The sequence below is a fragment of the Alexandromys fortis genome, unplaced genomic scaffold (assembly GCF_014885135.2).
Source record: "Alexandromys fortis isolate MF-2015 unplaced genomic scaffold, M_Fortis_MF-2015_v1.1 scaffold_197, whole genome shotgun sequence".
Classification (NCBI taxonomy): Eukaryota; Metazoa; Chordata; class Mammalia; order Rodentia; family Cricetidae; genus Alexandromys; species Alexandromys fortis.
Window position 1 is genome coordinate 354,755 of NW_026068072.1, and position 15,866 is coordinate 370,620.

Genomic DNA, 15,866 nt, shown 5'->3' on the forward strand with positions numbered 1-15,866 from the left:
TGTGGTTTTGGAGCCTGTCCTGGAACTAGCTCTTGTAGACCAGGCTGGTCTCGAACTCACAGAGATCCGCCTGCCTCTGCCTCCCAATTGCTGGGATTAAAGGCGTGCGCCACCACCGCCCGCACCTGGTTGGTCTTTAGCTCACTGTTTTCAATGCCCTTTCCAACATTCCCTCTGTGGACTGGAGAGATGGCTCAGTGGTTAGAGCACTTGCTGCTCTTGCCGAGGACCTGGGTTCAGTTCCCAGCACCCACATGGTGCCTCACAACCATCTGTAACTTCAGTTTTAGGAACTCTGATGTCCGCTTCGACCATCCATGGGCACTGCATGTACATGGTGCACAGACAGATATACATGCAGGCAGCACACCCATATGCATAATATAAAAAAATTAAAAACTTCCCTCAAGTGCAGGGTATAGTGGCACACACCTGTAATCCAGCACTCTGGAAGTTGAGGCAAGATGGAGTGTTCAAGACCAGCCTGGGCTTCATAATGAGACCCTGAGTCAAAGAGAAATCTCCCCAAATAATATTAAGTACACGCCAGTCTATAGGCTGTGGCCTCCTCTATGTCAGTGTGTATCTATTTCTGTAAGTTCATGGGCACCCTGAGTGCCATGAGAGATGGGCACCGTGTCCTCATCAAGCAGGCAGAAGGCATCTCAGAGACATGGGACAGCTAGGCCAGGATCCTGCCCCTGCCCTAGATTCACAGCCCGGCTCTGAGCCTTTTCCTGCCGCCCCCCCAGAGCCATCCACGGGGAAGACCTGCCTGCCCAAGGCGCTGCTGAACCTGAGCAATGGCCGCAATGACACCATCCCAGTGTTGCTGGACATCGCAGAGCGGACCGGCAACATGCGCGAGTTCATCAACTCGCCCTTCAGGGACATCTACTACCGAGGTGGGTCACTGAACGGACAAGGGAATGACAAGTGAGGGGCAGCAGCCAGCCCCTGGACCTTCGCTATTCTGAATTTCAGATTGAGGGATTGAGAGAGTCTGAGTCTTCGGGATGCAGTACCCTGTTGCTATCTGATGCCCATGATCTAGGAAACTGAACCCTAGAGGCTATGGGGTTGGACACCTAAGCCACTGGAGGCTCCACGGTGCACCATGTTGAGCCAGAGGTTCCAGGAGGCAAAGGTGTCATGTGCATGAGTTCCCTGCTCCCCGATTCGGAGAGCCTAGGAACAAAAGCTGACATTTACTAAGACTGCAAAATATCAGCAAAGTCTGTGAAGTTCACGGGTGTGGGGGTAAGCGGGCCGGCTAACCCTGCTCTGACTAACCCAGTGGCTGGGTGGGCGTTCCCTTTTTCCCCTCACTATGCCATGGGCATCTTTCCCAGGCGGTGTACCCCATCAGTGGCCCTCGAGAAGCTTACATTCCTGCTGGACTCTGATAGAACCCACAAAGATTGTGCATCTTACAGCGAGCAGTCAAAATTCTGAGGCTCGGAGGGCATCGTACCCTCTAAGATTAGAGTCTGTGTCTCTGAGCTTTTGCCCTTGGCGCCCACAAATCATTTTTCCTGTGATCCTAAAAGTCTGCTTTGGCATACAGCAAGCACTGGCCATCATGCACCCCAAATCCCACGACAGCCTTTCTGTGATTGCTGGCCAAGGCTTGGCCTTGAGGTCCCTAGCCCAGTTTCCACACCTGGTAGTCCACTCCGTAGCCCTCAGCAGGCATGGCTGGACCCCTGCCATGCCAGAGCCTGGCTTCCTTTCTCCCCAGGTCAGACCTCCCTGCATATCGCTATTGAACGGCGCTGCAAACACTACGTGGAGCTGCTGGTGGCCCAGGGAGCCGACGTGCATGCCCAGGCCCGAGGGCGCTTCTTTCAGCCCAAGGATGAGGGTGGCTACTTCTACTTTGGTGAGCAGTGGAGACTAAGGGTGGGAGACTGGGGACAGGTTGGTGTCTGCAGCCCTGGTGACTCTCCACACACTCAGAGCTGAGCTCCCACGGGTCCTGGCCCGCCCTGTGGTATACATCCCTCAGGCCATGCCTCAGAGTGGGAACTCTGCAGGGTGTTCAGACAGGACCTGGGTTCAAATCCTCACCTTGCTTCCCCCTGGGCACGTGACTAACTGCATGAAACTCAGTTTTCCCGTCCATAGCTGTAGGACTGTGGCGGGGTGTCAGTACCAGCACCCTAATATGCAAAGCATCTTTTGGTCTGACTAACACCATACGACAAGTGGGATGTCACAGTCCAGATTGCCACAGTGTTGCCACAATTAAATCAGTGAAATACTCTGAACATCACCCTGCTAACGCCACACATGACATGGGACTCAGAGTCAAAATTCCACAAAAATCCTGCCACCAGGAGTCCAGACCTACACAGCTTTCAGATTGCACAGACCATGTCCCCAGATAGCCAACCCCTGCCTCTCCTGCAGCCACCATGAGAAGCCCCAGGCCCACACAGTTGTGTGGAGCAGGTGGTGGCATCTGTCCCCATCCCTAGCGTGGTCCCCTGCATTGACCCTCAGTTTCCTTGGCCCCAGGGGAGCTGCCCTTGTCCCTGGCAGCCTGCACCAACCAGCCACACATTGTCAACTACTTAACGGAGAACCCGCACAAGAAAGCAGACATGAGGCGGCAGGACTCGCGAGGCAACACGGTGCTGCACGCGTTGGTGGCCATCGCCGACAACACCCGTGAGAACACCAAGTTTGTCACCAAGATGTACGACCTCTTGCTTCTCAAGTGTTCCCGCCTCTTCCCTGACAGCAACCTGGAGACCGTGCTCAACAATGACGGCCTCTCTCCCCTCATGATGGCTGCCAAGACGGGCAAGATCGGAGTGAGTGGGCCCAGCTCTCCCTGGGGCTACTCCTGGCATTTATGACCCCCATATCCATCTTTGCAGGCCCACTCCAGGAAGCAGGCATGGCGTCTCCAGGAGTTGATATGACTCCCTAACATCCAGTCAGGCCCCTCAGCTTTATCTAGACGCACTTAGTCATCCCCACTGGTTGCTCCTTGCCCCAGCCCTGCCAGGCAGGATAAGTCACTGATGTAAACTGAGTCCCAGCCTCTGGTGTGCTGCCTCCTTCAGCTGGGCCCTCTCCTCTCACAGCGCCCTGGAGCTGCGGCACTGTGGGTGCTGTGTGTGAGGTTGGAGAGATTCCTAGCCACAGCACTGTTGGTGTTGTGTGTGAGGTTGGTCTGTACCCTCTGTGTGTTGTGGGTCGTCCTGGTGTTGACCCGCTGATACCACTAGCACCCCTGCCACGCACTGTGACAGTCAGATTGTCTATAGACACTGCCGGACTGTCCCTTGGGAGGCACCATTGCCCTGATTGAGAGCCAGGCTAGAGTAGCTTGCAGTTAGGAACCAAGCTGTGGTTTTCAGTGCTTGGGGGGGGGGGCTCAGGCCCCAGTCCACCCTGCCCTCTGTGTGCCTCAGTTTCCTTTTCTGGTGGAGTGTTGCTATGACAGTTCAAAGAGGTGAGGCACATGCAGCTTTTAGTGAAGAACTGAGGGGGTGGCAAGTGCGCAGGAAGCCGGATAGGACTAACCACGGGGCAGCCTGAAACTCCTGTGACTTGGGAGGCTGTGGCAGAAGAATCGGAAGTTCAAGACCAGCCTCGGTACAGAACAAGTTCAAGGACAACTTGAGTAACTTAGGGAGGCTGGGTCTCAAAAAGGACGATCAGGAAAATAACTCAGTGGTAGAAGTCTTGCCTAGCACATGCAAGGCACAGGGTTCTACCCCAGCATTGAAAGTCTGTCTGTCTGTCTGTCTACCTATCTATCTACTTACCTACCTACTTACTTATCTGTCATCAGTCATCTATTATCTATGTCTCTATTGATCATCTATCTATCTATCTATCTATCTATCTATCTATCTATCTATCTTCTATCTATCTATCTATCTATCATCTATCTATCTATCATCTGTCTATCTATCTATCGATCATCTATCTATCTATCATCTATCTATCTATCATCTATCTATCTATCTATCATCTATCTATCTATCTATCTATCATCTATCTATCTACCTATCTATCTATCTATCTATCTATCTATCATCTATCTATCTACCTATCTATCTATCTATCATTTGTCTCTATCATCTATTACCTATGTCTCAGTTTATCAGCCATTTATCTTTCTGTGTGTCTGTCCATCATGATTTATCAGTCATCTCTCTACCATTCTCTCAGTTAGGGTTTGTATTGCTGTGAAGAGACACCATGACCACGGCAACTTTTGAAAAGGAAGGCACTTAGTTAGGTGGCTTACATCTTCAGAGGTTTTGTTCCTTGTCCTCACAGTGTGACATGGTGACATGCAGGCAGACACGGTGCTGGAGAAGTAACCGAGTGTCCTACATCTTGACTTGCTGGCAACAGGAAGTGATCTGTATCATTGGGCATGGCTTGAGCATATATGAGTCTTTAAAGCCCACCCTCACAGTGACACTTCCTTCAACAAGGCCATACTTACTCTCACAAAGCCACACCTCCTAGTAGTTAGTGACACTGCCCTTGGGAGCCATTTCTTTTCAAACCACCACAGTCATCTATGTCTCTATCAATCATCTACCACCTGTCAATCTATCAGTCATCGTCTATCATGTTTAACATCTATGTCTGTATATACCAAGCATCTGTTTTTCTATGTGTTTAGCTATCATCTGTCTCTATCAAATGTCTGTCTACTATCTATCTATCAGCTATCTACCTATCTATTATCTATCATGAATCTGTCTATGTCTCTGTGTATCAATCATCTGTCTATCACCTATCATACATGTCAGTCAATCTATCATACATGTCTCTCTACCAGTCATCTGTCTGTCTGAGAGAAATGTCCCCTCTGTAGGTTTTTCAGCACATTATCCGGCGGGAGGTGACAGATGAGGACACGCGTCACCTGTCCCGCAAGTTCAAGGACTGGGCCTACGGGCCTGTGTATTCTTCTCTCTACGACCTGTCTTCCCTGGATACATGCGGGGAGGAGGTGTCCGTGCTGGAGATCCTGGTCTACAACAGCAAGATCGAGGTGGGTGCCAGGGCTGGGAGGTAGGCCAGGATCAGGGGCTGTGGGTTAGACGTTCTATAAGGAATGTCTGGTTCTGTGGTGCTATAGAATATGAAGGAAGGGTAAGTTGAGGCAGAATGTGCAGAACCTTGAGTGCTAAAGCCACTAGACTTCCTGTAGCTGGAGAATGGCTTACGGGAGGTGAGGATGGAGGAAAGCCGTGCTGTGGTGAGCCTGCCTGAATCCCCAGCCTAGAAAGGCAGCCATGTCGCCTCCGCCTTTCACAGAACCGCCACGAGATGCTGGCTGTGGAGCCCATCAACGAACTGCTGAGGGACAAGTGGCGCAAGTTCGGGGCTGTGTCCTTCTACATCAACGTGGTCTCCTACCTGAGCGCCATGGTCATCTTCACCCTCACGGCCTACTACCAGCCACTGGAAGGCACAGTGAGTGCTGGCTCGGGGGCCGACGGGCAGGACCCGCCCAGGACAAGCCTCTGTGGAGGGGACTGGAGAAGGCTTGGTTGGGGTGGGGAGGAAGATGTCCAGGCACTGAGGTGGCTCTGAGCCCAGAGGGAACTCTGGGGGAGACGGGAGGGGAAGATTCTGAGGACCCAGATGTTTGGGGTGGGGGAGCTTCTGGATGGGGCCAGATGTTGAGAGCAGATGAAGACCTTCTGCACCCCGCCCCCAGCCACCCTACCCTTACCGCACCACGGTGGATTACCTGAGGCTGGCTGGTGAGATCATCACGCTCTTCACGGGAGTCCTGTTCTTCTTCACCAGTGTGAGTGCTTGGCCCAGGGCCATCTGCCTGCCCAGTCCTCCTTTCCCTCTGTCCTCTCCTCCCTCCTCCTCATCCCTCTCCTCTCCTCCCTCTTCCCTCTCCTCTCCCTCCTCTTCTCTCTCCTCCTTTCCCCCTCCTCTTTTCCCCCTTTCTCCCTCCTCCTCTCCCTCCTCTCTCCTCTCCCTCCTCTCTCCTCTCCCTCCTCCTTTCCCTCCTCCTCTCCCCCCTCCTTCTCCAACCTAGATTCTCTTTTCTCTCTTTCCTGCTTCAGCAGCTGAGCCCAAGGTCTCTTCCCTTCACTCTGCTCCTTCTCTGCTATCTCTTCCTCTTCCTCCCCTCATTCCTTCTGGCTCTGCTCCCGTCACTGGCTGTTTCTTCTCTTCCAGATCAAAGACTTGTTCATGAAGAAATGCCCTGGAGTGAATTCTCTCTTCGTTGATGGCTCCTTCCAGTTGCTCTAGTGAGTAGAGCTGCCAGGGCAGAAGCTTCTGGGTGAGGATGATCATCCACATAGTGGGGAGAGGTGACACTATTAGGAGTGATATGTCCAGCAAGATGGCCATATTCAAAAGGCTGGGCAAGACCAGGGCTTTACTATACCATGCAGAGAAAGCATTTTGACCTCTTATTCCAGTAATTGAATGCTAGTGTCTGCTGGTGTTAAGAATTGTAATACTGTCTCTTTTTAGTAGGGAGAAGTGTTGCACTTGATTAGTGATGTCTGCCCCGGTCATAGCGTATGGAGATCACTGTATGTGTGCTGTATCTTTTCCATTTCCTTTAGAATTAGAAAACAATAACATTTAGCCATGAAATATCCACAGAACTTGGGATCAATCAATCAATCTTTTTTAAAAAATCATTTTCTTATAATTATTTTGTGTGTGCACACATGGACACACGTGTGCGTTCATGTGCATATATGCACACATACACACACAGGAGTCAGAAGGGCACCAGATCACCTGGAGCTGGAGTTAAAGGCAGTGCGAGCTGCCTGATCTAGGTGCTGGGAATGAAACTCGGGTCCTCTATAAGAACAGTATGTGCTCTTAACCCCTGAGCCATCGCTTCAGCCCTCTGAATCTTTCTTAACAATTCCAAAGACATGACTTTGGGGTCCTGTAGGACCTCAGAACCAGTGTCTCAAGCCAGATGGTGGTGCTTCATGCCTTTAATTCCAGCACTCAGGAGGCAGAGGCAGGCAGATCTCAGGGAGTTCTAGGCCAGCCTGGTCTACAGAGTGAGTTCCAGGATAGCCAGGGCTACATAATAGAAAGACCCTGTCTCAGGAAAGAAAAATCAAGCTGTATGGTTGACTGAATGCCAAGATGTCAGGTACCCCTGTACTCTGTTGGGGTCTTGAAGCCATTGGGACTTCTCAGTGCCCCAAAGGGCTTAAGAATGAGCCCCCTCCTCAGTCTCATCGTCCCTTCCCCGTTTCTGTCTCTCCCCACCTCCACTGCCCTGTAGCTTCATTTACTCCGTGTTGGTGGTCGTCTCTGCAGCCCTCTACCTGGCTGGGATCGAGGCCTACCTGGCTGTGATGGTCTTTGCTCTGACTCTGGGTTGGATGAATGCCCTCTACTTCACCCGAGGGCTGAAGCTGACGGGCACCTACAGCATCATGATCCAGAAGGTTTGGGCAGGGACCCTCTGCAGTCACAGCATGCCTGTTCTGTGGCTCATAGATCTGAGGACGGGGCACTGGGGGACACGGGGCCTGCTCCAGCCTAGGCCAGGACAGAGTGGGGTTTGGAGAAAGAGGTGGGACAGGGGAGTGGAGGGTTGAGAACCCTGTGTGTGCCTTTTCCTCTACATCATCCCATCCCTCCTCTGTTAGATCCTCTTCAAAGATCTCTTCCGGTTCCTGTTGGTCTACCTGCTCTTCATGATCGGCTATGCTTCAGGTGAGTGTGAGGGTGCGGGGGTGGGGGTGAGTAGGCCTATAAGGGAAACCATCATAGAGGAGGACAAGAGGTGTCCCTGCTTCAGATCCCCATGTGTGGCCAAGGTCAGCCAAGCTGCATTCTCCCCTGTCAGCAAAAGCCTTCATCATCCCAGTACAGATGAGCAGTCTCAGGCCAGAGAAGCCACATAAACTACATGTGTTCAAAAACTACAAAATGCAGGGCCGGCGAGATGTCTCTGTGGGCAAAGGGGCTGTCATGCCTGATGACCTGAGTTTGATCCGTGGACCCACAGAGTGGAAGGGAGCACTTGACTTCCAGCCGTCGTTCTCTCACCCCCATGTGTGCCATGGCGTGTGGATGCCCTGCCCCCCACATAGGCACAGCCAAATAAATGAGTGTAATGAAAACATTTCTTAGAGCCAGTAACTGCAGAAGTGGCTACCTCTGTGAGCAAACTAGAGCTGAAACTGAGAGGTCAGGTTAGGGTAGACTAGTCATAGGCCATATATGGCACAAACAGCACACATTCTCATGCTACTCGTGTTTGTGCCCAAAGCAGACATTGCTAATGGATCACAGAGTGGTTTTTTTCTGTTGTGCCTAGATCAGGTCTCAGAACCCTTCACACACACTGTTTGAGCATCTGGCTATACAGTTTGATTGCTTTGGTCTGTGAGTTGCAGAGTGTTGGCCACATGCTTGAGATGAAGGCAGTGTGGCTTCCTACAGCCTGGTGAATGCAGGGCCGCAGCTTCCCTGCCCTGGCTGGCTTACGGGTAGCATAGCTGGTTGCTGCTAAACCTCCAGAGCTCCATCTTGTCTTAGCAGGTAAAGATGGCACCAAGAACAACTTGGGATATGTGCAGGCGTAAGGACCCGCACAGAGTAGAGCCTCTGGGACAGGGAGACAGGTGTGATCAGCCTTGGATGGCATGGGGGGGGGAGGGGCCTGTGTGGAGTCTGTCCCTAGGAGTGCTTCCAAATCTGCAGGTGACAGGCTGCACAGGGCTTCTAGGGACAGATGGGGTTGGGCCACCCTTGTCCTAGGCACCGTAGGATGTAGCTGCATCCCTGACTCCACCCACTCAATGCCAGCATAGCCACCCTCCCATCTCTTGTAACTACGGATGACCCTGTCTCCAGAAGTCGCCACATGTGCCCCGAGAGAAAATGATGAAGGATGGGCAGCTCCAGCCTCCATTCTGAAACCCCCAACTCCTCAGAGAGTTTGGGGGTGCCCAGAGGTGCCCCCGAGGCTCCACGTGTGCTTGCTGACTTGGCTTCCTACTGGCTGACCTGACGCTAGTGCTCGCTCCTCCCATCTCTCCGGTGGGAATCCCCTCTCAGCCCTGCGTGTCCCTCCCACAGCCCTGGTCACCCTCCTGAATCCGTGCACCAACATGAAGGTGTGTGACGAGGACCAGAGCAACTGCACGGTGCCCACATACCCCGCGTGCCGCGACAGCGAGACCTTCAGTGCCTTCTTGCTGGACCTCTTCAAACTCACCATTGGCATGGGCGACTTGGAGATGCTGAGCAGTGCCAAGTACCCCGTGGTCTTCATCCTCCTGCTGGTCACGTACATCATCCTCACCTTTGTGCTTCTGTTAAACATGCTGATCGCCCTCATGGGTGAGACGGTGGGCCAGGTGTCCAAGGAGAGCAAGCACATCTGGAAGCTGCAGGTGAGACATGCATGGATGTTCCTCACCTTCCATGCATGCACAGGCAGGTAGGGCCGCTGCCCGTGTCTTAGAATTGCTTCGTTTTTTTCCCTCAGTTTAAGTCTCTCCATTGCAACTGTGGTCCAGCTCAGAGGACCCAGCTGGCTTCATTCAGCATGATGTCACGATGTCTGCCAGCACAGGGCATGCTCAGAAAGTGCCTTCCATTTTCAGTCACTGTGACATAAATCCCCGAAGCAGAACCACTTATAAAGGTTCATTTGGCTCATGGTTTTGGAGGCCGGGAAGTTCAAGAATGGTGCTGTATCTGCCAAGAGCGCCATCCTGCTGTGGTGGGCAGCTTGGCCCATGAGACAGAGCTGCTGGTCTCACAGCTTGAGTCTGTCTTCCTGTACTGCCTCATGGGGGCTGGGCCTAGGCCGCATCTGATCCTAATTGTTGACTGCACCGAATCAAACCCCATCAACATAGGAACTCCTGAGGGATACACCGAAGCCACAGCAGACAGCAGGGGCATTTTAACGGGCTTGTGCCGAGTCTCTGCCGAGCCTTGGTTCAAAAGATAGCTCAGGGTAAAGTGTTTGCCGTACAACAAACTAAAGGACCTGAGTTCAGATCCCCCACCCATTTTGTAAAGCTGGGTATGGGAGCACTATAATCCTGTGCTTCCATGGCAAGATGGGAGGCTGGGATGGGAAAATCCCTGGAGGCAGGCAAGCTAGCCTGGGATGCAGACAGCAGACAAGAGACCCTGTCTCAACCAAGATGGGAGCCAGTGCAGCACCGTAGGTCCTTTGACCTGACATGCGTTCATGCCTTGGCACACTTGAGCCTGCATCCCATCCACATGAACAAAGTGGTCATGGCGCCCCCTTGTGGAGGACTCAGCATTCTCCTGGGGGCTTTTCTCTGCTCACATGAAAATGCTGGCCCACTGCTCAGGGATGGAAAAGCCTGTGGCAGGAGAGCTGTTCCCTGCCGGGGTTCTTTGGGATTCTGGAAATCAAGGACTCCGGGGCCATGCACATCCACAAACCTGGAAATTCACAGTGACTATTAAGGTCACCCCCAACCCAGTCACCCTTCGGGTCTAAGTGTGAGAAACTCCATATGGCTCTGCTCCTAGCTTTCCCATGTGGCCGCTTCTCTGAGCCCAGGTCTCCCTAGACCACCTTACTTTCATGTAAAAGTGAAACAACTCCCCCACCCCCTTTAAGCCCTAGCTCCTGTCCCTTCTGTGAAGGTCTGGGGCCCAGGCCATGGCAGCCCTCCTCCCTGCCTGGCAGTCCAGGGTGAGCAGGAGATACCACACCTACAGGAGAGGCCCCTGCTACTCCTCAGACCCCAGAGAGCAGCCACTGCTGCTGTGACATGGACATGGTCCTGGCCGCTCTGCCCTGGGTCTCTTTGCTCTGTTCTCTCACAGGGTCCCCTGGGAAAATGGGTTTATGGGGGGTGTTCAAGGCAGGAGGCGCCTGAGGCTAGCGCTCTGCCCACCTAGCTCAGCCATTCAGAAGAACTATTGTTTCAGCTGTGGCAATGCCTTTAATCCCTCAGGCAGAGGTAGGCCTATCTCTGAGTCAGAGGCCAGCCTGGTCTACAGAGTGAGCTCCAGGACAGCCAGGGCTACACAGAGAAAGCCTGTCTCCAAAACAACAACAAAGAACCGTTGTTTAAAATCATGCATGGTGGTGCATGCCTCCCAGAATTTGGGAGGTGAAGGCCAGCCTTAGCTACACAGGAAGTTTGAGGCTAGCTTGGGCTACATGAGGCCTGTCCTAAAGAAAAAAGGTGTTTATTTGGCTCGTGGTTGCTGTGAACCAGGCGCCTGCTGGGGCAGTTTACCCACACACCCGTGTCCTTCCTCCGGCAGTGGGCCACCACAATTCTGGATATTGAGCGTTCCTTCCCAGTGTTCCTGAGGAAGGCATTCCGCTCCGGAGAGATGGTGACTGTGGGCAAGAGCTCAGACGGCACTCCAGACCGGAGATGGTGCTTCAGGTGAGCTGGGAGAGATGGCCCCAGAGGGACTGGTTCCAGAGGGACCGGCTCCAGAGGGACGGGCTTCTGCCATGTGCTTCTGGGTTTCCAACCCATTGCAACTTGAGGCTCTGAGGTTCTAGAATTCAGTCCTTCAGGGGGGTCTTGGTCTCTCAGCCTAAGTTCATTCGACTGTGAGGTGGGCACAGTGGGGTACCACCTCCTTGGGCACCTAGAACTTGTGAGGTGGGCACAATGGGACACCACCTCCTTGGGCACCTAGAACTTGTGAGGTGGGCACAGTGGGGTACCATCTCCTTGGGCACCTAGAACTTGTGAGGTGGACACAATGGGGTACTACCTCCTTGGGCACCTACAACTTGTGAGGTGGGCACAATGGGGCACTGCCTCCTTGGGCACCTAGAACTTCCAGCTGGCATTCTGTACCTGTTGGGATGTTCGTATGCCCAAAGGCTCCATGCCCCCCCTGGGGGGGCTGGCGGAAATGGAAGGGGCTCATCCAGGTGCATTATGCTCTGTCTGCTGCCTGTGGCTGAGGTTGTGTTGTGTCTGAAATAGGGAGGCTGAGGGAGCATCAGCTTGGGGGCTTGGGACCCCCAACTCATCTGCAGAGTGACCCATATTCCTGATGCCTTTACTCAGTTAGAAGGTAAAATATTCCGTGACAAGGGCTTACCAGCCAGCACAGAGGCTAGCACGTCCCCGGGAGTGAGGCCCTGTCACTTTGCTCATCTGTGGAATGGGGTGTAACAGCGCCCCCTCCAGAGGTCTAGAACTGGAACTCTGACCAGTTTCGTAATCTTCGGAAGAGAAACCCCACGTCACAAGTCTCGTCAGTTTATAGTAACTGCAAATGCACCTCCCTTGCTGGGTCTCATATGGAGCCATTGCTGCACAAACAGAGGCTGTGGGAAAGTAACAAGAAATAACTTCAAAAAACACAACTTACACTGGGCTAGTTTGTTCCAAGAGACTATCACCAGACTTTACCGATGTCCTAGTAAAAGGAGGAAACTGTGTCAAGGAATGTTTGCAAGTAAGGAATGAATAGAGAGAGTATGGTATATCCATACACAGGAATATTATTTAGCCATTAAAAAGACTGAGGTTCTAATCCATGCCACAGCATGGATGAACCTTAAAAGCAGTGCTAAATCAGTGGTTGTCAACCTTCCTGACGCTGCCACCCTTTAGTACAGTTCCTCATGTCGTGCTGACCCAACCATCAAACTGTTTTCCTTGCTACTTCATAACTGTAATTTTGCTACTGTTACGAATCATAATGTGGATATTTGATATGTGACCCCCAAAGAGATCACAACCCACAGGTTGGGAACCACTTCCTAAATTGAAGAAGCCAGATGTAAAAGGCCATGAGGCCTATGGTTTCACTTATATTTCTAGAAATTGCCAGGACAAGCACACCGTAGTGATGGAAGGCCACGGGAGTAGGGAAGGGGAAAGAGGGAGCTATGGTGTGTGAGTGCTGAGGAGTCTGGAAAACTGGTGACAGCTGCCCAGCCCTGCGGATACAGGTGATAGGGCTATGGGCTAGAAAGGGACTGGAGGGGGCATGCTGGGAAGTGCTAGATCAGGGAGGTGACACGGGTTGGTGACAGGAAACAGTATTTGCAGGCTACAGTGATATTTTGTTTATGATCTAACAAATAAAGCTCGCCTGAAGAGTGCAAAGCTAGCCACACTAGCCAGTTATACAAGCCAGGTAGTGGTGGCACACACCTTTAATCCCAGCAGCCATACTAGTCAACCATACAGGCCAAGCAGTGCTGGCCCACGCCTCTAATCCCAGCACTAGAGAGGAATATAAGCCGGATAAGACAGGAACTCGTTCTCTTTTCAGCCTGAAGATTTCATGGAGGTAAAAGAGGTAAGAGCTCTCTCATGGCTTGACTGCTTTGCTTTTCTGGTCTTCAGGTTGAACCCCAATATCTGTCTCTGGGTTTTTATTATTCATGCAACAGCAGGCTCCCTCCAAACTGCTTCTCTCTGCCAGGGTGGACGAGGTGAACTGGTCTCACTGGAACCAGAACCTGGGCATCATTAACGAGGATCCAGGCAAGAGCGAGGTCTACCAGTACTACGGCTTCTCGCACACCGTGGGGCGCCTCCGCAGGGGTGAGTGTGGCTTTGGGGGGGGGCTGGGCTGTAGAGGGCATGCCCCAAGGCATTCTGACCCAGTCTTCAATCTTTGTTCCTCCATGTATTGCTGTGTGCTCCTGAGCGGGTATCTTGACCACTCTGAATCCATTTTCACCTCTGTAAAATGCACATGATAATACCCTCCTTACTGTAGAGTGCCCAGTACTCAGTGGTGCTCAACGCCTGCACAGGCTGTCCATCAGCCCTTTTGCTCTTTGTATTCTCTGTCTAGATCGCTGGTCCTCAGTGGTGCCCCGCGTGGTGGAGCTGAACAAGAACACTAGCCCAGACGAGGTGGTGGTGCCCCTGGACAACCTCGGGAACCCCAACTGTGATGGCCACCAGCAGGGTTATACCCCCAAGTGGAGGACAGAGGATGCTCCGCTCTAGGGGCTGTTCCCGGGCCCAGCCTTGGCCTCGCTCCTGTCTACTGTCCGCCTGCATTTCTGCATTTGTCCCGTGTCTTCCCACACCCACTTGTGACCCCGGAGGTGAGGGCCTATGGACGCTCTGGGAGGCCCCAGGACCCTCTGGTCTCCACCAAGGCTTCTGCCCTCAGCTCTGCCCCTCCCCATATGGGGGATGGGACTCCTAGCCACCTGTTCACTCCCATGGAGTAATCTAAGCCCCTCAGAGCCCCCATACTTGCAGGGCTCAGGCCCCCGGCCCTCTTGTGCCTTATTTATTGCTCTCCTCAGGAAAATGGCGTGGCAGGACACCACCCACAGCCAGACCCCCGCCAGGGCTGAAGCTCACGCAGGGATACTGCAGCCAAGCCCTGACCTGCTAGCCCTGGCTAGGGTGGGCCTTCCATACTTTGTAGAGATCAGGGCCATTGGCGCACAATAAACGTTTGTTTATTCGCGGTGGAGATGGTGGCAGTAAGGATGGAAGTGGGAGAGTGACAGGCACAGTGACACCAAGGTGGGAGGACTAAAACCCTGTGGGTGAGAACCAGGCACAAAGTGTTGGCGGCAGGGGAAAGACTGGTGGTGTGAACACAGTGGAGGTGGAGGAGGTGGTGCGTGTGATCCTAGTGAAGGAGGAGCGGGGGGTGTGATCCTGGTGAAGGAGGAGCTGGTGGGTGTGATCCCGGTGGAGATGGAGGAGGTGGTGGTGGGTGTGATCCTGGTGAAGGAGGAGCTGGTGGGTGTGATCCTGGTGAAGGAGGAGCTGGTGGGTGTGATCCCGGTGGAGATGGAGGAGGTGGTGGTGGGTGTGATCCTGGTGAAGGAGGAGCTGGTGGGTGTGATCCTGGTGAAGGAGGAGCTGGTGGGTGTGATCCTGGTGAAGGAGGAGCTGGTGGGTGTGATCCCGGTGGAGATGGAGGAGGTGGTGGTGGGTGTGATCCTGGTGAAGGAGGAGCTGGTGGGTGTGATCCTGGTGAAGGCGGTATTTGAGAGACAGGGATGGAACAGTTAGTGGTCGGCAGAGATGAGGGAAGGAGTGTGATGCTGTGAAGAGTCACAGTGCTGGTCAGGGAGGAGACACTGGTGGGCACAGGGATGCTGGTGTGGGAGTAGCATGGAGCGGTGCTGGTGGGGCACAAGGAAAGGCCTCCATACACCTGTGGACTCTCTACAGAGGAGTCTGTAGCTGGTGATATCTCCGCCGACCTCTGACCTCCCCAGCTCAGGTCCTGCTCTGGCCAGTGCCCCCCATCCCTCCCTGTGGTATCCACAGGAGCATGGGTGTCTGGGGCAGCTGCAGTGGACAGAGTCCCGGGCTCAGGGCACACTGGCTTTCCCCCTCTCCTAACCTAGACCATGGCATCTTGTGCTGGAGAGGGCATGTCCTCTCTGAGCATCCATGTCCTTGTTGTTGGAGGAGGTGGATGGTGGCAGAGGAAAGGGTGAGGGTGAGGAGGAAGCCAGACCTGCACCATCCTTCCTGATGGCCCAGTTCTCCTCTGTGTTGGGGCCAGGAGCCTGTGGTTGCCCAGCCTCCCAGGGTGTCTTGCTGCCATATCAGCACCCATAGAGGGCGGCTACTTAGCATTCTCAACAGGAGTCCCAGAGACCACTGAAGGGACTTTGGGTGTCATGCCAGGCCCGAGCCCATCTTGTGATCAGGAGACAGGGTGACCAACCTGACTGAGCCTCCCGAGAACCACAGGATAGCGGCCGGAAGGGCCAAATGACAGGCCAGGTGTCTTTCCCTTAGACTGGGTATGGGGAGAAGGAACTGGGCCAAGCGAGGCTCTGAGCAGGGAGGGGCTTCCTGATCAGCATTGCTTAACTCTGGCTGAGGTGGAAATACCTGTGGACACAAACTCGGCTTCCGAGCTTGCTCTTCAGGTGGTCACAAAAC

General features: G+C 53.4%; 1 protein-coding gene across 1 annotated transcript in view; it reads left to right on the forward strand.

The window, feature by feature from the left end:
- Trpv4 (transient receptor potential cation channel subfamily V member 4) overlaps window positions 1-14,427 on the forward strand; it is a 34,169-nt gene extending 19,742 nt beyond the window's left edge. The window contains exons 4-16 of the mRNA XM_050121174.1: window positions 753-905; window positions 1,742-1,882; window positions 2,521-2,819; window positions 4,853-5,032; window positions 5,299-5,457; window positions 5,705-5,797; window positions 6,184-6,257; window positions 7,271-7,436; window positions 7,641-7,707; window positions 9,079-9,395; window positions 11,269-11,396; window positions 13,411-13,532; window positions 13,789-14,427. Coding sequence (XP_049977131.1) covers window positions 753-905; window positions 1,742-1,882; window positions 2,521-2,819; window positions 4,853-5,032; window positions 5,299-5,457; window positions 5,705-5,797; window positions 6,184-6,257; window positions 7,271-7,436; window positions 7,641-7,707; window positions 9,079-9,395; window positions 11,269-11,396; window positions 13,411-13,532; window positions 13,789-13,946 — 2,057 coding nt within the window. The 3' untranslated portion in view covers window positions 13,947-14,427. The remainder of the gene's footprint in view (window positions 1-752; window positions 906-1,741; window positions 1,883-2,520; window positions 2,820-4,852; window positions 5,033-5,298; window positions 5,458-5,704; window positions 5,798-6,183; window positions 6,258-7,270; window positions 7,437-7,640; window positions 7,708-9,078; window positions 9,396-11,268; window positions 11,397-13,410; window positions 13,533-13,788) is intronic.
- The last annotated feature ends 1,439 nt before the right edge of the window (window positions 14,428-15,866 follow it).